This window comes from Symphodus melops (assembly GCF_947650265.1).
Source record: "Symphodus melops genome assembly, chromosome: 10".
Lineage (NCBI taxonomy): Eukaryota > Metazoa > Chordata > Actinopteri > Labriformes > Labridae > Symphodus > Symphodus melops.
This window is the reverse complement of record NC_136700.1, coordinates 6,822,507-6,845,565: the sequence shown is the minus strand read 5'-3', so window position 1 is coordinate 6,845,565 and position 23,059 is coordinate 6,822,507. Positions and strand designations below refer to the sequence as shown.

The 23,059-nt window shown below is 40.4% G+C and overlaps 4 protein-coding genes across 6 annotated transcripts; 2 read left to right on the top strand and 2 right to left on the bottom strand.

The window, feature by feature from the left end:
• Positions 1 to 75: 75 nt before the first annotated feature.
• On the top strand, positions 76 to 6,153 carry qpctla (glutaminyl-peptide cyclotransferase-like a). Of its 2 annotated transcripts, none has more exons than XM_079353603.1 (8): positions 76 to 583; positions 719 to 1,208; positions 2,833 to 2,979; positions 3,069 to 3,362; positions 3,725 to 3,886; positions 4,944 to 5,043; positions 5,133 to 5,249; positions 5,346 to 6,153. In XM_079353603.1, the coding sequence occupies exons 2-8, from the start codon at positions 987 to 989 to the stop codon at positions 5,489 to 5,491; spliced, it is 1,188 nt and encodes a 395-aa protein (XP_079209729.1). In that variant the 5' UTR covers positions 76 to 583; positions 719 to 986; the 3' UTR covers positions 5,492 to 6,153. The 2 variants fall into 2 exon arrangements, with proteins under 2 accessions (XP_079209729.1, XP_079209730.1); XM_079353604.1 differs by having other exon boundaries at positions 707 to 1,208.
• A 109-nt stretch (positions 6,154 to 6,262) lies between these two features.
• six9 (SIX homeobox 9) lies at positions 6,263 to 8,577 on the bottom strand (the record flags this gene model as incomplete). Its single annotated transcript, XM_079353613.1, has 3 exons — positions 6,263 to 6,560; positions 7,136 to 7,296; positions 8,179 to 8,577. The coding sequence occupies 3 exons, from the start codon at positions 8,575 to 8,577 to the stop codon at positions 6,395 to 6,397; spliced, it is 726 nt and encodes a 241-aa protein (XP_079209739.1). The 3' UTR covers positions 6,263 to 6,394.
• Positions 8,578 to 10,792: 2,215 nt separating this feature from the next.
• six5 (SIX homeobox 5) lies at positions 10,793 to 16,669 on the bottom strand. 2 transcript variants are annotated; one of them, XM_079353585.1, is made up of 3 exons: positions 15,863 to 16,669; positions 12,809 to 14,283; positions 10,793 to 12,200 (listed from the first exon to the last, which is right to left on the bottom strand). In XM_079353585.1, exons 1-3 carry the CDS (start codon positions 16,546 to 16,548, stop codon positions 11,533 to 11,535), a joined length of 2,829 nt encoding a protein of 942 aa, XP_079209711.1. In that variant the 5' UTR covers positions 16,549 to 16,669; the 3' UTR covers positions 10,793 to 11,532. The 2 variants fall into 2 exon arrangements, with proteins under 2 accessions (XP_079209711.1, XP_079209712.1); XM_079353586.1 differs by having other exon boundaries at positions 12,827 to 14,283.
• Positions 16,670 to 19,153: 2,484 nt separating this feature from the next.
• tbcb (tubulin folding cofactor B) lies at positions 19,154 to 22,355 on the top strand. The gene is made up of 6 exons (XM_079353316.1): positions 19,154 to 19,321; positions 19,490 to 19,633; positions 20,058 to 20,151; positions 20,542 to 20,733; positions 21,311 to 21,383; positions 21,487 to 22,355. The coding sequence occupies exons 1-6, from the start codon at positions 19,202 to 19,204 to the stop codon at positions 21,599 to 21,601; spliced, it is 738 nt and encodes a 245-aa protein (XP_079209442.1). The 5' UTR covers positions 19,154 to 19,201; the 3' UTR covers positions 21,602 to 22,355.
• Positions 22,356 to 23,059: the final 704 nt, after the last annotated feature.

The window sequence follows — 23,059 nt, the reverse complement described above, 5'->3', positions numbered from 1 at the left end:
ATTTGTCATGTTCCCTGACAGAATTCATGCGGGATTAAAAATTACATTCAAATCAAATATTCCACATATCATTTTTTAAGGAATTTTAAAAAAGCATAGTTCACTGATAAATTCTTCTTTTCATACCCAAAGCTTGAACATAAGTTGCTGATGTAATGTTTGGGTTATAAACATTAGAAGTTCAGAGTTATTAAAATGTCAACTATATGATCAGTTCGAATTATTTAAAAGAAATGTTGAACGGAGTGCACATTATTCATGCTTCAGTGCGAGGTGTAAAATAAAAGGACAGATCACATTTTAATGTTTTAATGGGGATTCAGTGAAGTGCATCTTGCAGTTACCTTCGTGTGGATCTAGTTTGTTGTAGTTACAACTCCTGCCCAGTAGGGGTCAGTGGTGCATCGCAAAGGGTGTATAAGAAGTAACCGCACTTGCTACCAGCTGGTGGCGGTAATGCAATTTATTACATGCAAACTGTTGAAACAACACAAAGAAGAAGAAACCAGAAAACACGAAGAGGTCCTGTAGTATGATAGCATAAAAATGAAAATATTTCGTCAGGATCCTGCACAAAAAACAGGTGTGACATGTGAGCTGCAAGGGTAGTTGTAAGAAAAAGGCATGCGTCTAACTCCAGGGTAAAGATACTTAATCTGTGACTGTGTTCATTATAATGTTTAGTGGATTAACTTGATCAAAGAAGCTCTTCTTTCAGCCATGCAATTAAAGAGCTGGACTCCCAGACTGGCATCGGAGATCGGGACCACAGACTCTAGACTATTACATGCATGGGATGGATTAAGATGGTGAAACAGGACTACAGACAGCCTGTTATCAAGTCTGCTGCTTCAGGTCAGAGCCAGCTCGCACTCCTCCACTTCCTGTGTGTGGATTTCCCTCCTACATGCTTCACAAGTCAGCTTGTACACGTCGCTGTGCAGACATACCGATAAACCCTGCAGGCAGTCTGTGTCTCTGAAGTCATGTCCAGGTCCAGTCGACGCTACAAGCCTTTGCAGCAGAGCAGCAGCAGCGGTACTTTGCCCGGCTGTGACGGGCTGCGGATGCCCAGAGTCCGGGTACTGCTGCTCTGTCTCCTTGGTGTCCTGGTACTGGCGGGGGTGCTGGGAATATACCTGTCCAACGACACCACCACCAGTGGACTGGGGACCGGCATAGCTGTCGCAGACCTGACCAAAGACAGGGTAAGAATGAGGACTGATGTTCAATCACAGACTCTAAAACTTTACCGGTGCATGCTGGGATCAGCACGGAGCCCAAAGTGTTAACTGAAATATAATAAGCACTAACAGATGGTGCAGACTGTTTCATGAGACGTGTCAGTGAGAGTCTCCCTTTATCATCGGCTGCTTTATGACAAAATCATAATCACGATTATTTATCTTCACCAGTTATTTTCTGCAACACTTTCTCCATCACAGCGCTGTACTGTAGTGGTGTACTGTTTGTTCACCTTTGGTTTGTACACAAACATTTAAAGGACAGGTCACGTGTTAGAGGAGAAATTAATAATTGATGGATCAATAAGTGGAAATATTATTAGCTGCTATTTTTTTAAAACATTTATTTATTTAGATTATTGTTTCAAAACAAATAGCCAATAACTTACTCAATCCAGCAAGGGGGATTTGCTGCATTTTTTTTTTTTTTTTTTTTTTTTCATTATGCTGATTTATAAGACCAACACCAAAGATCACACATTTACATCGGGGGGCTGCTCGGCTTCGTTTAGTTGGAAAAAGTGAAAAACTTCCTTAGAAACTTTTACATGGAAACACTGAGGAATAACAGAGGAGGGATTTCTCTCCTAGGACACACAGAGGCCCAGAGTAAAATAATTATAGATTGTGAACTGTTGTGGAGAAAATGGATTCAGGATGACTGTTAACTACTAGAGAGGATGAATTTGCTGAAAGAGCGTGATCCAGACAGAATTGTAGACTCCTTTGTTTTGAGTAAGCTTCCATGACTGAGAGAGTTGCTTTAAAAACGGGTCTTTTACATGAGTTAAAGCTCTTAAAATACGTCTAGATTGTCCTATCTCGCCCCTCAAGGATACACAAAGTTAATTACAACTGGTTTCACAAATTCTTTCAACGTACTAATGATGTCACAAGGCTTCATTGTCCTCCACGAGCTCGGATTAAAAAAGAGCAAAGAGATTTTCCTCTCTAGTCAAAAAAAAAAAGGGAAAAAAGCCTCATGGTGTTAAACTCTAGAAAGTAAAGCTCCAACAATCAGCTGAAGGAACCAGATCCAAATACAGGGAAGTGTTAGTAAGACAAAGCTAATAGACATTTTCCTTTATCTTTCGACATGAATACATTATAATTTAGTCTTGTTGTATTTTTAAATTAAAATGTAGACCAAATGATGCACAGAAAGATCAGGACAATTACAGGAAAATCAATAGTCTGTAATGAAACTAACAGTATTGTGCGTACTCTTACCGACATCTTTTAGGCCTTTTTTATATAACCCCTCAGTGCAATTTATGCAACAATAAAATCCTCCAACCTCAGACCTTCTATTCACATAAGGGCACAACATATCACTTTTAATTTGGGAAATAGAAGGTACAAACTTCAGGAAAAACAACACACACATTGTCCTCCCTTCACCATCAAATGGAACAGATACTGTATCAAGACAGAAAACTACAATAAAATATGTAGGAGCAGATTGAGCAAAATCACATGGAGAGAGTTCTCTGAGCTTTAGTCATATTTTGCTGCCTAACGCAGTTTGGGGTTTTTTCTCTGCCGACATTTTCCAGTTGACACTTCTTCTTTTCTCTCGTCTTCCCAGTTGTCCCACAAACCCAGTAAGTGCTCTCCAGCCCAAATCCGCCGTCTGGCCTCTCAGGTAGACGGTACTCGCCTTTGGGAGAATCATCTAAGACCAATCCTCATCGAGAGACTCCCGGGGACACAAGGCAGCCTGGCCGTGCAGCAGGTGTGTGTAAATATTTAGATTTTCCGTCTCATTTTAAACAGAAGGGTTCCCCGGCTGTTTTTAAACCTACCCTCTCTCCTCTGTTTCAGCACATCACCTCCACTCTGGCCCTGCTGTCTGCCGGCTGGGCCATAGACCTCGACTCTTTCCAGTCTTCAACGCCTCGCGGCCAGGTTGCGTTCACAAATATTGTCGCCACTCTTGATCCATCGGCTCCGCGGAGGTTACTGTTAGCATGCCACTATGACTCCAAGGCTCTGCCCCCGGACCCAAGGGCCCCCGAGAGGGTGTTTCTCGGAGCCAGTGACTCTGCAGTGCCATGTGCTATGATCCTGGAGCTCGCCACCTCTCTGGATGCCCAGCTTAGATCGTTTAAACAACTGGTGCGTAATCATGAGCTGGTGATTGCACTTGATATTTAGAGAATATTAGTTTCCCTTCATTTGATACTTTTTGCATTTTCCTTCATAAAAATACACAAAGCCTGAGGCGCTGACAATTTCTTTTTTTCTATTACTGACTTCATCCTGCTGCCTCTTTGCCTGCAGTAGAGGGTAGAAAATGCTGACACCAGCCCATTGCTTTCTTTGCTGCAGTCATCTGTAAATAGCAGTATCTCTCCTGAGGCTGTGATTGATGTAGTTACTGAAGAGACACGCACTGCAACTTAACTGCAGATAGAGAAAGTTGCTTTATTCCTCTTAATTAGATTCCCTCTGCTCCCTCTCCCCCTTTTCCCTCTTAGAAACTTCCAGTGACTCTTCAGCTGGTGTTTTTTGACGGGGAGGAGTCTTTTGAAGAATGGACGGCCACAGACTCGCTGTATGGCTCCCGTCACCTGGCAGAGCGCATGGCCAACACGCCGCATCCTGCAGGAAACACACACGCCACCATGCTGCAGGCAGTGGTAAGGGGGGAAAAAAGTTTGCTCAATGCAGCAAACACAAACTGCATCCATTGTCACATGCTCACATCCAGCTCAGACACTCAATTATGTATGAGGATTCTGAATTTAACAAAATGAACCTAGCACATCTTAAACTTTATAATAGCAACAGTTCGAGCATGTCTTTATGGACTGGCCTTTTTTATGAGTAGAATGAGGTCTAAATGTTCCTCTAAGAAACTTCCAAACTGCAGGAGATTTTCCTTCGAGACAAATTACCTTATCTTGGGCTATTACTTCCCAAGTGGGCCGAAAAATTACAGGTCGGGCTTACAGAAGGTAGCAAAAGTTTAAAAATCTGCAAACCATTAAATATTTTTTTCACTGTTTGAAGGGAAATTAAAAAAGAAAACACACGACAAATGGGTTGTTCCTGAAATCTGAGCCGTTTTTAAGAGTTACTATTAAAGACAAAATGTTATACTTGTTTTTATATTGCACGTTGTTTAATGTGTTAATACAACCTTTGCTTTGATTTGACCTAGAACTGTATTTTTTTTAGTTATGTCTTTACAGAAACAAATATTGAGCTGTATAGGAAATGTATCGCCATTCTGTTAGAAGTATTGGGAAATGTTTTATGGTCCATGCCGCCCAGTCCAGGGGATGCTATAGTTCAGCCGGAGTGCGAATCCCATCTGTGGCACCTCTCCCGCACCGCATATCATTCCCTTCTTTCTTTCTTTCTTTCTCTCTCTCTCCCCCCCCCCCTCTCTCTCTCTCTGATTTATCAATCTATTCACTGTCTTATCTCTACAATAAAGCCACAAAATAAATCTTCATACATGAACACCGCCCAGCCCTCGGCTGAAGGAACATTTTTATTCTTAGGACTGAAGTTTTAAGTTTTTAAGAAAAGGCCACATCTTTTACTTCACCGTCCACTCCTGCTTTGCCTCTTCAAACATCAGCAGTCACATGCAGTCATGTGACGACACATGACTGCTGTGTCCATGTGTAGTGTTTTTTCATTGGCCATTTCCATCTCCAGACCTCCCTATTTGTGCTTCTCTTCTAGGACCTTTTTGTGCTGTTGGACCTGCTCGGTGGTCCTGATCCACTTATAGCGAATCATTTTGATAACACGGCTCGTTGGTTTGACCGGCTGATTGCTGCCGGTAAGCTCTACCTGTGACTTCTTTGTGACTTTTTACAATCCTTCCTTGTGTGGTAGAGCTTAACTCATCTCTTTACCCCTCATTTACAGAGAAGAGACTCCATCGGCAAGGGTTTTTAACTTCTCACCCCACAGAGCAGACGTATTTTAGGAAGGATGTGTACCTCGGCCCAGTACAGGACGACCACATACCCTTCCTTCACAAAGGTGAGTGATAACAAAAACAATCAGATGTAGAGGTTGTTTCAGTTATCAAGACTAGTTTCCTTCTTCTACTTCTTTCCTCTTTTAACCACGATACAGATGTCCCTGTGCTCCATGTCATCGCCACCCCCTTCCCACAGTTCTGGCATACGCTGGATGACACAGAAGAGAACATGCACCGGCCCACTGTGGTGAACCTGACCAAGATCCTTGCTGTGTTTCTGGCAGAATACCTGGGCTTCTGAAAACCAAACACAGATATCACAGAAAGACCTCTACTCATTACCCCATACTGGAGTGCTATGGCTGTAAGTCATATTGAGGACAAATGAGTGCAAAAACACATCATCATTAAGATCTTGATAAAGAAACCAGAACATGGTGATATGAAGTGAGCAGTGCACTTCAGTAAAAAAAAACAACTTTACCAAAGACTGTGGTCCTGCTGGAACGGCCTGTCACCATGGTTACACATCAAGGCTGTGTTAAGGCTCCTGTCTAAATGTGTGGCCTTATGATGTGTACAGGACAGTCTTAAAGAGTACATAGTTTATAGAGGCCGAGGAACAATTAATGAAGTTGATTCTGTGAATTTTATTTTTTACTTATTTCCTGTGAAAAAAAAATCCTAGCGTTTATTTTCCCCCTGTGAATATGATTGACATGCACATGTATCCAAAAGACAGGCTTGGATCTGCTGTGAAGACTGTTCATACAGTGATGAAGGTCAAAACATAGTACGCCACATCTGTAAACTTGAGTGATGACTCTTTGGATTTATGAACTGCTGTTTTTTTTAATCCTATTATATGGATTTACTGTACAAGGAAAGAGAAATTCCAAAATGTTAATTTACAGCCTGCCGGGCATCTAAACAGCTGCAATAAAGAAAAAACTTCACTATTCACTTTGTCTTTATGCAATTTAAGGAGGAAACAACAATTAGTTTCTTGAAGTTGTAGCTTCTATAGGGTCCACATGGAAACACTTTTTCCAACATCTTTCTTGAAACAAGGACTGCTCATTCATTCATTGGTTATAAACTTTTCTTTGTAAAGAATATGTTCCACTGAGACCAGAAAATCTAAATTCAAAGTTAAAGGTTGTTTAAAAAAAATTGACATTTAGCAAAAGCATTATCTGAAGATTCATATGAGTCCTCCACACATGTGACGCAGAGTTGGTGGTAGTGGAGGGTGAGACAAGGGGGGAGGTACAGGGCGGGAGGATTGGAGAATTGGGCTGCCAGGAGGTGAGGAGTCGAGGTCAGACCAAGGGCAGGTTTCAATTCCTCCAGAGCAAGAAACTTTGAAACTGAATAAAGAGATGTGACACATTAGAAAACAAAACCAATGTTCTGGTTATGTCTATTTAAAGTATGTAAAAGTTTGCATAATGTGTTTATGAAACCACAAGGGGGCCTGCTTTTACAGCTGATGCATAAAAGCATAGACACATTACATTACACATTATTTACAGCCGATAGTCTAAAGGAGGATACTGGACCTTTGTGTTGGCTCACAAACAGAATGGATCATTAAAAGTAGTTCTGTGAAATTTAATGAAACAACCGCAGTGTTTTCATATTAATATTTCTATTTGTGACCAAAAAGACCAGAAGAAAAAACAGCTGAGAAACAACTGTCTTTACTTAAGGAATGTATAAGATTTTTTTTTGTCATAAAATGAGTTTGCGTTTAGTTGGCCTTCACGACCACCATAAGCTATTATACTGTAAATCAGTGTAAAGTGCTGTCCATGCCCAGTTTTTTTCTTAGTTTAATACCCTTAATATTTGCAGTCTAAGTTAATACCCTGCTCTTGTCTTAGCAGCTTACTGAGCATGAATCGTAAAGTAACACCATTCCTGCCACGGTCCAGTTACTGACCCGTCAGTGTCCATTGCTCGGTCCCTCTGCCGGCGGTTCTTGAACCAGTTGCTGACCTGTGTGGTCGTCAGGCCGGTGGCCACTGCCATCTCCCGTTTCTCCAGGGTAGAGGGATATGGTTTATGGTGGTACCATTCCCTGAGTATACCCCGGGATTTTTCCTGTTTTTAGATTGTGTTAAAGGGGACATATTGTGAAAAATCCACTTTTACAAAGTTTTTGAACATATATTTGGGTAACCTGAATGTCTATCGACCAATACATTATAAAATAAATCCACCCAGTCCTTTGTTTGTGATCTGCATAAGTCTTACCACACAGAGAAAAACGCTCCGTTTCAAATTTTCTCAGTTTGTGACATCACAAATTGGAAAATCCCCTCCCCTCCCCTGGTATCTCCTCCCATGGACTCCACCTCCAGACTAGAGTAAAACTTTTGTGCAGTTCTGCCATTTCTATTGTTTCTACAGAGGAGTACTGTCTACCAGGAAAACTCAGGGGGGCTCATTGCTTTTAAAGAGACACACACGAAAACGGAGCGTTCCGACAGAACTGGTTTCTACAGGGTCACAAAACTCCTCTGGTGCTTGATTCATGTTATATTTGGACCAAAGCACAGCACAGATGTTTTATTTAGATTACAATGGACTGTTTGAAAAGGTAAAGAATTGGTTTACTATGTCCTCTTTAAGAAACAAACCTAAGCATGCTATCAGGTATGCTGACATTAGTAAACTAATTTAGCCTTTTACTGTGGTAGTTAGAGGTTGTGGAGAAGTTTGCTTATCTATAATCCAGCTATAACAGAACAACCACAGAAAAAATACCCTTTTATGTAGCCTATCTTGAATGTGCATAAAGCCTAATCTTAACTTAATTACCCCAGTAAATTGGAGTAGAAATTATAGGTAGCCTTAGCTCCTAAGCATTAGGAAAAGTAAGTTTTACTTTTAATACCAGAAGAAATACCAGAGAAAATCAGAAGGCCAAATTAAAGGTGAAAAGCACATCAAAGATAAGCTAAAAGATAACATTTAGCCTACTTTGAAGCAGTAGCTGGTCTCTTCCCCATCCCAGATTGTGTGTGGTAGAGGGAATTTTCTCCTCAGACGATACTTCCCTACTGCTCCCAGGGGTCGGCCCCTCTGCCTCTCGGCCTCCATGTAGTGGGCTTGGAACCAGAGCTGCTGCAGGAGTGGTTGGCTGTGTGTGGAGAAGGGGAAACCCTCTAGCATGGTATAGAGGTCAGTGAAGCGGCCTTGGTGAAAGGCCACTGCTGCTTTAGCCTTCAGCATGCTTTCTTGCTCCCGTGGGTGAGGAGTGGAGAAGGAGGTGCAGTAGGAAGAAGGAAGAGTGTGGAGGAAGATAGCGAGGCGATCCATGCAACCTCTCTGGAGTAGAACCTCACACACACACGCTACCTGCTCTGCGGTGAAGATCATCGCTGGGACAATCCGAGACTTAAATTTGACCAAGATCTGTGTTGAAAATATCGTCTTACAACCTCTTATTAAGACTGTACTACAGCGAGACAAATCCTCTGTGGAGCATTGTGGCTCATCTGTGGATAAACAAGTGAAGGTAAATGTGTGTTTGTGTTCTCTCACCATGCCCTGACAGAATCAAATCACAGGTAACCTGAAACCATCAGGGTTAAAACACACCATGCATCTCTTCTCTTGTACAAACACATGCAGGTACAAGTTTACATACACTTTAGACCTCTGCTGTATGAACCAACAGAGAGCCAGGAGACAACGAATATACATTTGAATACAATTTCTTTGCCAAATTAGAGCCAGTCCTCACGGTATAGACTCATTAAAAACCTTTTTTTGTAAATGTAGTTTATTATAATATTATGAAATATAAAAAATAGAATGCATTTGAATACAAAAATGAGAAACGACATCTTGAATGACATACACAAATGATCCCTTTCAAAACTTTCACAAAGTCAAACAACAAACATCTTTGGTGAAATCTGGAGTCATTTTGCATCAGGTAGGAGGGATTATATATATATATAAAAAAAAACACACAACCGGGGTACAAACAGGAATAAATGTGCGTAAGCCCACAGAGGCTTGAATGTCAACAAACTTTGGTATGAAATGGCTCAAATACATAAAGGTTACCATAATTTACATATTGGACACATTTCCCTTTTCCCCTAACTTGTTTAAATATTGGCTAGTCGATACTCATGCTGATTTGTCAAAGCCATTTAATAATCTACCCAAAGAACAAATGACCTTAAAATGTATTCACGGGGGGTGATCTACTGAACTTCAGTACAACATTTTCCCATCAAAATAGATTTGATACTTGCCCGCAAACTATTAAACATACTGAACAACATTGTGACCTTCCAAGTGAAAATACAAAGTACTTCTTATTTATGTTTTTCTAAAAGGATCAATTTTCTTTGTTAAAACTAGATTGATGATGCATGCTTTAAATAGATTAAATGTACAAAAAAAGACAAACATATGGATAAAAAAATACAAACACAATTGGATTAAAAAAAAAAAAAGAAAAAAAAAAAAGACATAAATGCCACTATTTTAACTAAATGTGGCACTGAAGTGTAGTTTTAATGTACCGTTAATGGCCTAAAGTTAAACCTCTACTTGTGTTATGACAGTGGAGGGCTCACATGATGAGGAGTGTTGTACGGTTTTTCTGAGTTATCTTTTCTGTTAAGGACTCTTATGGTCTATGGAGGAAGAATGAGGACATTTCAATGTGAGTCCCACCACTGCCATAAAATAACACAGCGAGGAAGCGTAAACATTGTCAATGAAAGGTGCAAAATATACAAATACAGACGAAAGATCTCTGATCATGCAAACAGAACCGTCACATTATGTTTCGACAGAAAATACATAGAGAAGTGTTGACATTCAATAACAGGTATAAAGTTAATGTCAACATTTGGTAAGGTGTAAAGCAATTTTTTAAGTGTACAAATGAAAAAAATCACCACACTTGATCAAAACCAAAAAACTTGGAAGGTTTGAAATAAGGCACTTATCAATAATAAACAGATATGGATGCAATGCTACAAACATCACTACGTGAGATCACAGCAAACATTTAGTGTAATGCACTGTCACGCTTCAGTTTTCAGAAGCTTTTTTTCCATCTCCCAAGAATACACACATTTCACAAACACATTGTCCTATAAAAACACCAAACATGTATTGCATAGAGTAGAGCAGTGATTCTCATAGCTTGGGGGTCCACAGAATAATTTACAAAAAAATGGTAAAAGTGTACTGTATCACTGAACAAGCAGATCTACAATCTGAGACCTGCTGCACCAATAAAATCCGCTATTTTGTCCAACCATCCCGCCCACTGTAGTTTTGTGCCAATATCAACTCTGATATAATCGTGGCATGTCTGTCACTTCATAGTCACGAAGAAAAAAGAAAAAAAAACTTAAAATAAAAAACACCATTTTCTCAGTTTATAAAATAGCCTAATTCTATTGTTGCAAAGTACTGCATAGTACATTAATACATTGTATTAATATATACTTCTCAATGTTACAATGATGAGGGGGTCCTAGAAAACATTTCTCACCTCCATGGTCTAAAAAAGTTTGAGAACCCCTGGAGTAGAGACCCTTTTCTTTCCTCTGTTTTGTTGGGTTTCTTTCTGGGAGAAAGCCATTTAAACCAATTTTTGAATAAAATGCAGTCTGGGTGCACACTTTAACCCAGACTTCAGTAACTTGTAGCGATAAAACACGGTGGTGTAGCTTTAAAGTTAATATGTAAATATGGTTGCACATACCTCAGTTCCATTTGTAAAGACTATGATCTTCACATCATTCCTGGAGTGTTGTTTCATTATTGATTTCAGGTTGTGAATGTGAAGGAGATAACAGCATTCCTTTTATACATTGAGATCTCAGCCTCTGCCAGGTAGCCTCAACCAAACTCATTTTTCATAATCAGCTTCGCTTGGTCTGCAGTGCTCAGAACTGCAAAAATTATGTAAGAGGCTTTTTTGTGTATATCTATGTACAGTATATATTGTGTAGTCTTCTTTAACATAGGGACCTGTAAGAAGTCAAAGCATTATAATCTTTGTAAATTCTTCTGTGTCGGAAAAATCGAGTAAAGCAAGTATGGATCAATGTAAAATACAGCTGTAGAGGATTTGTCTTAAAAGTGCCAGCTAACGCAACGATGGCCCTGCTGAGAGCATCATTGTTGTATATGTCAGAATCTATACAGGTGAAAAGGCTGACTGGATCTTCATCGATCAAAAAAAGGTGAAAATCTTTAGATCTCTTCTAAAAAAGAATATTCTGTAACTTACTGTGTGTTTCATGCTTTTGTGTTTTTCGTGACGTTGGGTTGCCAACAAGCAACGTAAACAGACTACAGGCCCAGCTCCTCGTCCACAGGGACAGACTGGAGCTGAGTGAGTATCTTTGAGTCTCCATCTATAGCCTCTTGACTACCAAGTGCAGAGTTAGCTTCCACATCCTGCTCTGATGAGGGGCTTCCCAGCAGTAGCGACTCTCCCCCAGGGAGGCCTAACAAAGCCGGGTCTACAGGTAGGTCTCCCTTGCTGCGCCCGTCAAACAGAGTCAGACCAGCTGAAGCGGAGAGGGTCACGGGGCTCCAGGTTGGTTGGGAGAGCTGATTGTTGGGTGTCACGCCGCTGTACATGGGGCTAAGGGTTAGCATACTCTCTGGAGTTAGTGTGTTCAGAGTTGTGGAGGTGACTGAGTGGTCCAGTGTGTGAGGTGAGGGGGTGGCAGGTATCCCAGTGTCAGAAGCACAGTACGGTGGAGACGAGTTGATGAAGTTTAATGTCGATGATGTGAGGACGCCGGGGGTCGGGGCAGAAGTGGTTGAGGGATGGGAGGTCATCGGAGGGGCAGAGGTGGTGAGGATGGGACTCAGTCCATTAGCAGAGAAGGGTGGAGCCTCAGAGACTGGTTTCAGGGGTAAACTTGTAAGCTGGATGCCAGCTGGGATGGTCAAAATCAGCTTGCCTTGCTGGACACTCAGGTAAGGGCTCCCACCAAGGAGAAGGTTTCCTACAATAATGATATATAAAAGGCAGACAACAGCATTCAGTACTGTGTCATAACAGCCACACATCAGGAACCTCAAGAAAACACTTTAGTTACAACACAGAGGAAGCAAATTGAAAAAATAAATAAATAAAAAAAAGCTGGAAAAAAATCCATCCACGATTAACTTAGTAGCAGAATTACTCAATTTGCTCATTTTCCCATTAAAGAGATCATTTTTAAAGATAAGAGGATACTTTTTTGAGATTGAATCAAATAAACCAATATCCTGGTCATTTGTGATGGGCCAGATCACGACATGCCACACTTTTTTGTGCTTTTGCAACTTTTGTGATGCCACATCAACAAGTTAAGCTCTTGGGAATACAACTGGAAAAGACTTGCTATCACCACAAAATGGAGCAAATGAAATGTATGGATGCATGCCAAATTCATGTCTTAAAAACTAAAGATGTTCAGTTTGACATCACACAACAACGTTAAATTCTCAGATTTGAGGCGCAACAAATAGAAAACTCTTGTCAATACAATCCTAAAAATACAGGCAATGCTGACCTTACTATATAAATGTAAATGTATGCATTCTTTCTAATTTAATGAATGATTCATACCTGAAGAATTCAGTATACCTGGAGGAGCAGACGGCAGCTGAATGACCCCAGAGTTGAGGAGCTGCACGCCAGGAGCCATACTGGTTGGAGGACACACACCCTGGATGGGCCTCAGCTGGTTCATCCTCAGAGGCCCCTGTGGTACCACGGCAGCTGAAGGTGCTGAGGTCAAGAACTGTAGTGGCACTCCAGCAGAGGGGATGGAGAGAGAAGGACTGGCAGGAACCACTTGGGGGAAGGAAATGGTGGGTGAAGTTTGGATTGGGGGTACTGGGACCAGCTGGGGCATAGATAGGGAGACTAACTGTGGCGGTGTGGTGCCTTTTGTCTGGGGGACTGGGACCGGGGAAGAGAAAGAAATAACCTGTGGGACCTGGACTTTGCTGGGTGTTGAGTTTGTGGTTTGATTCCCCAGCTGGTGTGCTGTTCTCTGCGGCAGCTGGGAGATGGAGACTATGGTTGTGGCACCTTCAAGTGAAGTTGATGTCGACACTTCCTGCTGGTGCTGCACCAGTTTGCTGCCTGTGTTTACTGTCTGGCTTTGGAAGTAAGGTGTTGGCGAGGCAAGGGAGGAAACCGGGACCAACTGGGGGCACTGGGACACCTGTGCTCCAGAGGAGTGCTGCACCAGCTGGGATACTGGAATCCCCTGGATGGAAGGCACAACTTGGGGCGGAGAAAAGACCTGAGGCGTGGAGCTGCTGGAGACAACCACCGAGCTGGAAGTGTTCAATTGGGAGGCAGCGCATGCTATGATAACGTACTCCCGTTGTGGACTGCAGAGGGGCTCGATGGAGGGTATCGAGGCTGGGAGGGTGATGGAATCCAGCTGTTGGGTGCTTTGCGTTAAGGCCAGCGAGGGGAGACTTGCTGGGGAAGACAGAGTTGGCGAAGACGGGGATAACGATGAAGAAGTGGAAGACACTGTTTGGCTGCTGTCCTCCGATTTGGAGACAGTTATGCAATCCATTGCGTTGTTGCTGCCTGTCTTAGTTTGGAGGGGAAAAGAGATGATGGAAGGGGGGTTTGAGGCTGGTGCGTCGTTATTATTAAGAACCAGAGCTGGAAGACTGCTCAGATTGGCATCAATGGCTGAAACCCCTTCTGACATAGACACTGTTTGCTGCTGCGCACTGACAGCAGGTTTGGTTATGACCTGAGCTCCGTTCAGTATCAGAGACGAGTTATTTCCAACAGGACTCAGAGTGACTGTCTGGCAATCGGCCAGGCTCAGCCCGTTAATGATGACACCAGCACCGTTGCTGGAGATGAGGGAGTTTCCGTTAAGAAGTAACGGCTGAGAGGACGTGAGGAAGCCCCCTGAGCCGTTGAGGATCAGCTGGCCTCCCGCATTGCACGGCACGGCAGAAAGAGAGATGATGGAGGCAGTGGAGCCAGAAGCCTCCTCTGGTTTTTCAGGACTGTCGTCCATGGGGCTCGCCTCGTCATCAGTGCTGTGGTTCCCATCAGACTCACTGGAACAAGAAAAAGTTTGTCAGATAAAAAGGGAAAGTGTTGGGAGCTAGTCTGTATTGGTACTAACACTTTGAATGTCATACTATTGATTCCCTTTAAAACTTTCAAATCCTCTAAACAGTGAATGCTTTTGAAGCAGTTTAATTAATGCTCTTTGTTTTGCAAGACTATGAAACAAAGTTGTGCTCATTATTTTTCATTCTATTTTAAGTTTTCTTGTGGATGTTGTGACCTCCTGTAAGATGTTTCTTGAATTCACTGTACAGCACTTTGGTCAGCTGTTGCTGTTTTTAAATGTGCTTTATAAATAAATGTGACTTGACTAGACATATCAGACAACAAACAACTATAAAGGGCTATAAGAAAAGAAAAAAAATGTAAGAAACAAATGCATATTTTTTCACATCATTACAGCCATCTTCATGTTTCATGAATATCTCATTAATAGATTGAACATATTGTATTAGATACTTATTTGTAGTTTACAAAAATCCTTTAAATAGTGCAAAATGTTTCAATAACTCAAAGATGACTGACTAAAAAGTGATGACATGCATTGCTGCAGAAATACTTAATAGTTTAATTAGAACCTTATAGACACTGTCTGTCTCTGGGGATTAAATTCATTATTTTAGTCTACATATTTTACATAAATAATTTCTGTCAAAATGTACAGAATTTACATTTTATGATAACATCCAGAATTTAGGAAATTTAGAAATAAGCGTGTGTTGAACCGTATTTCTCTCTTGTGAGACCAGCCACTTGGTACTATTATATTAATCCCTGTGACCCTTTTCTGTTAATCTTCCAAAGTACAAAACCTGTTTCATTCAACAGTTGAACAGTGTAAAAGCACTGAATGGAGGCTGAATTTGAAAATCGTTTAGGTTCCTTTACTTTGTAAATATTTGCAGTCCTGGTTGACCAACAAGATAAACCGCCTGCCAGACCAAACTACAAGATCTGATAAGATAAACCTGATATATTCCCACTTTGCTTGGTGAAATAGTAGCTGTAAAACTCTGAGGTTTCAGTCTGTGTGAAAGCATAAAGAGGATTTTCTTTCTCTCTTACACTCCCTGCTTACCACCCCCACCTTCCCTGGTTTGAGTTTTTTTCTTTATCCTGGGTCACCCTGCAGGCCCAGGCAGAGGTGCAGGGTTTCAGGAAACTTGAGCCACTGTGGGCGCCTGAATCTCACATTTCATAACAAAGCAACATGCTCCCGTCTCAGACCTGTGTGGCTTTACTGCTGTCAAAATTCAGCTCCTCTGTCAGTCTCCTAAGCAGATCCATGTTGTTTGTTAATAATGATGTTACTCTGCAGTTAAATGTGTGGCTTGGTACTGCTTCTATGCTGCTCTGTGCAGGCTCATAGATCTTTGTTTACCATGAGGGTTTGGTCTGGTAGTTTCATGGACTGGATAAGTGATCTCTGTTGTCAAAACACAACATAGACTGATGACTAGTTTCAACAAGAATAAATGTAGTTCCAAGCAGCTCTCTGATAAATAATGACTTTTGAATTTCTCCAAACTGAAATGTTACAATAAATGGCTTTGCTTTGACCCTTGCCTTTTGCTGTGGTTCCCGGACGGGGTCCTGTCCCTCTGTCTGCGGTTCTTGAACCAGTTGCTGACCTGTGTAAGGGACAGTCCAGTCACTTTGGCCAGGTTTTTCTTCTCGTCTGGATTTGGGTACCTGTTGCTCTTGTAGCACTCTTTCAAAGCATTTCGAGACTTTTCTTTGAAGCAGTACACGGTCTCCTCTCCGTCCCAGATGGTTTTGGGCAGGGGGAATTTCTTTCTGAGCCTGTACTTGTCCACTGCGCCTAGGCTGCGGCCCCGGGACCTCTCCGCCTCCTTGTAGCGGGCTTTCAGGTACAGGTCCTGCAGGAACCCATGGTTAGACGGGTGGAAGTCGTGGCTCTCCAGTAAGGCGTACAGCTCCTTAAATTCTTCCCTGTGAAAAGCCACCAGTGCCTGGGCCTTCAAGAGGGTCTCGTTGCCACGTAGCAGCTCGGACGAAGGAGGTATGGTGGATAGAAATCTCCACAGGCGATCCACATTGCCAGCCTGCAGGAGGGCCTCGCACAGACATGATATTTGGTCGGTGGAGAAACTCAGAGCCGACTTTTGGAAACTTTTGAACAACTCTTCCGTAATTATGACTGCATCTGATTCGTCTTTGATCTCCGATGCCGTCGGCTCGTCTGGGCTGTTTTCAGATTGTTCTGCAGACTCCAAAGACAAGGAAGCCATTTTTACTTTAACTTTTTTTTTCCACCACTAGTTCCTCCTCCTCCTCCTCTTTCTCTCTCTCTCTCTCTCTCCCATTCTCCGCCAAATAGTGAATGTGCCAGCGACCACGCCCCTATCCTGGTCGGAAACCTCAAACAGCGCCAACCTTTAAATTATTGTTACATAGTTTAAACATTGTTTAAACTATTCAAAAACAAAAGCACATTCAAAAACAAGAAAAGTTGACCAAACGGATGTATAATCAAACATGAAAAAAAAGAAGCCACAATAAAACAGTTAAGACAGTTATAAAGCCTTCTTTTAAGCAGAGCCACAAACCATGGCATTCAAGTGCTGTTTAGGGATTATTTAAGAAATATTTATCTTGTCCCAATAACGTTCAAGATACTCATGAGTGGGTTTTAAACATTGTATATCCTTGTTCAGAGAAAACAAGCAATGTACAAAAGAACAAAAAAAAAACTTCAGACACAAATGAGCTGCCAGAGTGGCCAATGTTAGATTGTTATGTACATTTATATTACTTATGCATAGACAGTATTTAAATGTTTAAGCTTATAATAATAATAATAATAATAATAATAATATTAATACCAGAGGCTATGGAAACTACAAGTTGAAACAAGCATAAAATGTAAATACCTATGGTATAAATACTTTAACGAGACAGACGTTGTCAGGTTATCACACACCTCATATCTTTTTCCAAAATGATCATAACTACTAAGTGATGTAAAGGGAGACTGTTGCTTGACAGTTCCTCCATGTTTGTTCAGGTAAGACTAGTTTGGGAGCGGATTTTCTAATGCAAATATTGTCAGTGCCAACACTAACAATTAAGCTTACACCAACACGGCTGTTATAATTTGCGTTTGTTTGGGCAGACTAATTTATTTATTTTCCCCTACAGAACATTGTTGAACATTAAATCTATCAATGCCTCATGTTTGTGTACATGCAAAATACTGTGTGACCATGTTCTGCAGAGAAAGTGTGAATGATGCCAGGCAGGCATGCAGACCTCTGTCTCCTTTTGCAACCACTGGATTTAAAAGTTTCACTGTGGAGCTGCAGGCGTATCTTTCTACCCACACCTCTTCCTGCCTGCTGTTTGGAAGTAACTCCCCTTCTTTAGATTCTTCTCTTTTCTGCCCATACATGCCAGTCTGATATATTTATCTGAGAATTACCTCTTTTCAGTAAACGTGCCATGAGATCGGCCTTTTAATCAAGATATTAATCAATTTATCAATATCTGAACATCTATATACTTTGTATAACTCTGCAACTGACATGAATGTCACCATGTTTCCAAAAGGCAGAATTAGTTCTAACCATAACAAACTATGCTGTTATTTTACATGTTGAGATCAGCAACTATAATTGTAATATAAATGTAGATGTTAAAACATAGGGCCTTTCATAATTTATCACTGTGCAGGAACCCTCAAACCACCTTATCAAATATATCCGCCTTTGTTAAGTTAACAAAGTTTATATCATACAGTCATACAGTTTATTCCAAAGTCTGTATAACACAGGTTTATTCTGGAGAATAAATTATCTTTGCATTAGTGTTTAGAGGTCACAAATATAGATTTACAAAGATATAAATCAATCATTGTTTATTGTTACTTTTTTAAAATTAAACTAGACCTTTTTTTATTATGAAAAGAATTTCACTGTTGATCAAATGTTCTGAAATCGTAAAAATAAGCATTTGGTTGTTTTTACAAAACAAAATAAAGATGGTTCATTTTTATTTATTTGTTTGAGTCCGAAATGGCGACATCTGCTGTTCTAATAGTGTTTCGATGACACTAATCTGGACACAAATTCAATCATACTAATCCTACATACTCCCATAATCAAAACAACATTTCAGTCACGTGAACTAGATTAAGAAGCGAATTAAAACATCCAGAAGAGATACCGATGATGGCATAGATATATAAAAACACAATCTATGATAAAAACACGGGATCATGACGTAACAGGCGCGTCATCGAGATGGCCGGTATCACGTGATTTTTGGCGTGGCAAAGCAACACACGAAGCGGAGCATCGAAAGACCTTGTTGCAATTAACTCGCACATCGAAAGTTGGATTTATAGTATCGAGTGGTCTTCTTCGGGCGAGCTGTCACTTTTAATTCAGATAAATGTGAGTATTTATCGGCAGCTTGATGTTTTTGCATAAGGACCTGATTCTATCCAACGTGACTGCGCTGCTACTAGCAACCAAAACAGCTAGCAACCAAAACAGCTAGCGTTGACGCAGCTGAATGAGCTAGCTGAAATGAGATGGTGTAAAGCTCCCATCTGATAAAGTATGTAAACGTGAAATAACATCGTGTGTATGTCCATATGCACATGTCCACCTCTCTGCGTTATCATGTTTAGGAAGTCGGATGAACTGACGAGTAAAACCTTAACAGGACTTCGGACGACACGAGTTTAATGTGGGAGTGGTATCATTTAAGAGCGTGGTCATTATAAACCCTCCCTGTCATCGGAAGTTGGTTTTTTTGACTGGCTTCATAAACTTAATAAATTACATTATTTTAATTTAAAGAATCTGCTGGGCTTATTGTGTAACTTGTTTTTGTTCATTGTTTGCAGCTTTTAACTAAAAGCTGTATTAATACTGCACCATGGACAGCGACCTGACTGTGGTGACCTGTCCGTATGTGGATGTCCGCCTGACAAGTCCCATCTCCTCGTTTGAGGTGAAGCGCAGGTTCAACAGATCTCTAACTATAGCAGCACTCAAGGTGAGAACAATACCGTACATTATAAACCTTGAAAAAAAACAAAAGGCTAGACATGACTACCTTTACATGCAATACACATTCCCCTTCCCTGTTTTCACAGACCCAACAATATCCACTAAAAGTCTATCCTGTTGTTTGAACCTCTCTCTCCGTTTGAACTACAATCAGGGGAAGCTGGAGATGGTTGTTGGCGTGTCTTTCTCCAGCATGGACCTGGAGTTATATGGTGTGTCTGACAATTTCCTGCAGAAAATGGATGACAATGAAGCTTTGCTGGGATCCTATCCAGTTGATGATGAGTGCAGAATACACGTATGTATCTGTTTTGCCCAGAAATATTTTCTTTTGTGTAATTTCACATCTTTTTGTATGCACTGGCTCATTTTTTGTGGATTTGATGTTATGCTTTTTCAGCTAAACAACTACCGGTATGGTAGATTATCTATTTCTTCGTTGTTAGAATGTGTATTCTACTTTGCTGTGATGTATTGTGGGTAAAAATAATCTCTTTACAAGTGGGTACTAATAAGCACTTAGTCTTATCAGTTTGTCAAGATTTTTAAAATCATAAACGGCTCACTTCTGGATTTAAATGTAACTATTTTGCAATAAAAAAAGCTGACATAATCCTCCTGCTTATTTCTGGTTTAAGCAGTTTTGGAGTAATAGCTAAAACCTTCAGAAGCACAGTATGTTTTTTTTTTTATTAGTGTCCATGTCTCAACCTTCATCACAGGTTATTGATAAAAGTGGAGGTCAATTGGAGTTCAATGATGTTTCCAAAGTGGAGAAGTTTGAACTTCCAGATGAAGCCTATAAGAAAAGAACAGGTACGATCTCAAATGCTATGGCTTATGTGCAATTTGTGATTTTTTTTTTTTTTAAAACACTTTATTTTGTGCTTTTGTTTCAATATAATTAAGACCTATTTATCTGATCTTGTGACCATATTCTCTTATTGCAGCAAGAATACAGTTATAGATTTAGATATATATGCTGAGCTTACTGCTCATATTTATTTGTAACTCAGTTCATCCACAAAAAATAACAATCTTTGTTCCAGACAATAGTTTGCAACTGATTGTCTGTTGAAGTGTGTTTTTAAGTGTTACCACTGGCAACTAGTTTCAATAATTTAACCAATCTTTTTTGATAAAAGGTGCTTTCACAGTCTTTTCTGAATCACTCTTGTGTTAAGTACAATCTGATTGTCTTTTCAGATTCTGCAAGGTCATTCATGAAGAATCTTCGTCTCGGTCAGTACAATGAGGAGGAAGTTGCCAGGAAGAAAGCCGAGCTCGCTGCTCAGCGAGAGGAAGAGAAGGTTGCTGCAAACGCTATTTCTATCGGTAACCGGTGTAAAGTGCAGGTCATTGGACAACCCATGAAGCTTGGCACAGTCATGTTTGTTGGTAAGTGTGGATAAAGCTAAATAAACTTTAAAAATGTAAAGAAAGCGAAAGAAAACCTGCATACCGACCAGTTACACTCAATTCAATTCAAATGAGCTTTACTGGTATGGTAGATGTAATCTATGTTTCCAAAGCAGTACAGACAAGTTTGAATATTTAGGGAAGGTTAGTCAAAATCTACAATACACAAATGTTAACAATCCTAACCAACACAATATAATAAACAACATGAACAAGTAGTATTTATAAGTGGTATAAATCCTTTTGTAGGTGTAATTGTAGAGAAACAGTAAGTCCAGGGAATTTTTTTTGCAACTCATCCTGCACACCCACATAAATGAAGCAGCTTTGAGGATTGGGGAAATGCATAAAATCAGGATATATATACACTCTCACTCAGTAAAAAACATACAGGTGGATTTTTATTGGACTTGACACATATTCGATCCACAGTCTGTAACTATAGTTTACTATTATAAGTTTCAGCAGTTCATAAAATCTGTTTAATTATATCTAAGGCAGGCCTTAATAGAAGGAAGACCAAGCATGAAGAAAAATATTGTTATGGTCATTTCAGGTACAACGGATTTCAAAGCTGGCTACTGGGTGGGTGTGAAGTACGACGAGCCCCTGGGGAAGCATAATGGAACGTAAGAGCTCTTTTTCTACACATTTTACCTCGGCACCATTTTTAGAATCGTGATCTTTCAGTTCTCATTTGACCCTTTGTTTTTGTGAATTTTGTCTCTGCAGTGTTGAAGGGAAGCAATACTTTGAATGTGAGGACAAATACGGTGGATTTGTGAAGCCCCAAAATGTGACTGTTGGAGACTTCCCTGAGGAGGATTATGGTTTAGATGAAATGTAGGCCTGCAAACTAACGGGTTTTAGAGTATTTTTACGTTGGTTTTTTTTCTCCCCTGACCGCCATGACACAACGAGTGCGCTCTTAGGTTCAACCTCTATCACTGATGCCAGTACATCCTGATAGACATGAGCGTCAGGTCTCTTGGGGTCCTCATTGGGATAATCCTACAGGATCATTACAAGTGTAGCTTGAACCAATGATAGAGGGTTTTTGTTGAATGTCATGCAGCATGCTGAAGATGACTATATTCTTCACTTCTAGCACTGCTGTTCAACCTTTTCAATGATTTGCTTTCTCAGTTCTTGTTGCTCTCAAGTTCACCAAGGTGGGAGTCGATGTAATGAACAAATCTTGACTGACAGTCTAAAGAATACTTCATATTCGCTCATTAAGTTTTTTTCAATCTGTACCGAGCTGATCGCACAAACTTGTTAATAGTCAACTGTTGGAGTAGAATATTTGAGGAATGTACATTTCTGTTAGAGTTTTTGACTCCTAAACAAAAAGAGGCACTGGTCCTTAGTTTCCTGACTAATATGTTATCCTAAAAAAGAGAAAAATATTTCCCAGTTTTTTCAATTTAAGATGAACTGAAGCCACTGTATTTCAGTCATGTTTTACAAACAGGAAAGTCGTAGTTGAAGAGGAAAGAAGAAGAAATCCCAAACCAGAGCTGCCTCATCATAGCTGTTCACCCCGTTACCCCCCCCCCCCCCCCCCCCTTTTTTTTTTCAATTAAAACTGTTGAACTGTTTGCTCTCCTTGCAGTTATTGCTGTCTACATGTGTACAAAATCTGCTATGGGATTGTTGTCGATATCTTTCTCCAAAAATGTCACATTTTTAAAATGTCACATTTTGTTGAAATGTATTATGTCAATAAGTCCCATTTTTAGGTTTCCAAGTGGGCAGAAGAATTCCTCAAAGTTTAAACGTTATATTGAATCACTGAAATACTATTTTCTCCCAGTTTAAAATTGAATACAAAACTCAGTCTGTATGTTGACTTTCTAAAATGTCCATCAAAACATTTGTATATGAAGTTGTTTGAACTTAGCTCTATTGTCTACTAATGGAGGACAACGTGAAGCATTTACAGTAAATAATGGCAACACCATTCACTTCCATTCACTTTATTATTCCTGCAGTAAGCCTGTGTAAACACAACACATAACATTTCCTGCAGTGGTGTAATCGAATTGATTAAAGGATAGCCTCTGAGTACTTTGTGTTGGTACTAACCTCTTAAAAAAAAAGTCTGTAATTCATCCTAACCCTAACTGATGTTTGGGTGGTGAATAAACATTGACTCAATGTGTTGACTGCTGGTACCTAAAAGGTAAACATATCATTTGTGTTTAGTCTCTCCATTCCCAGAACACTGAACAGCTACAGCATCAGTCTCCTGTGAACCACGTCTCATTTCTCAGCTTTTGAATTTACGAGTGAATACTTTGCC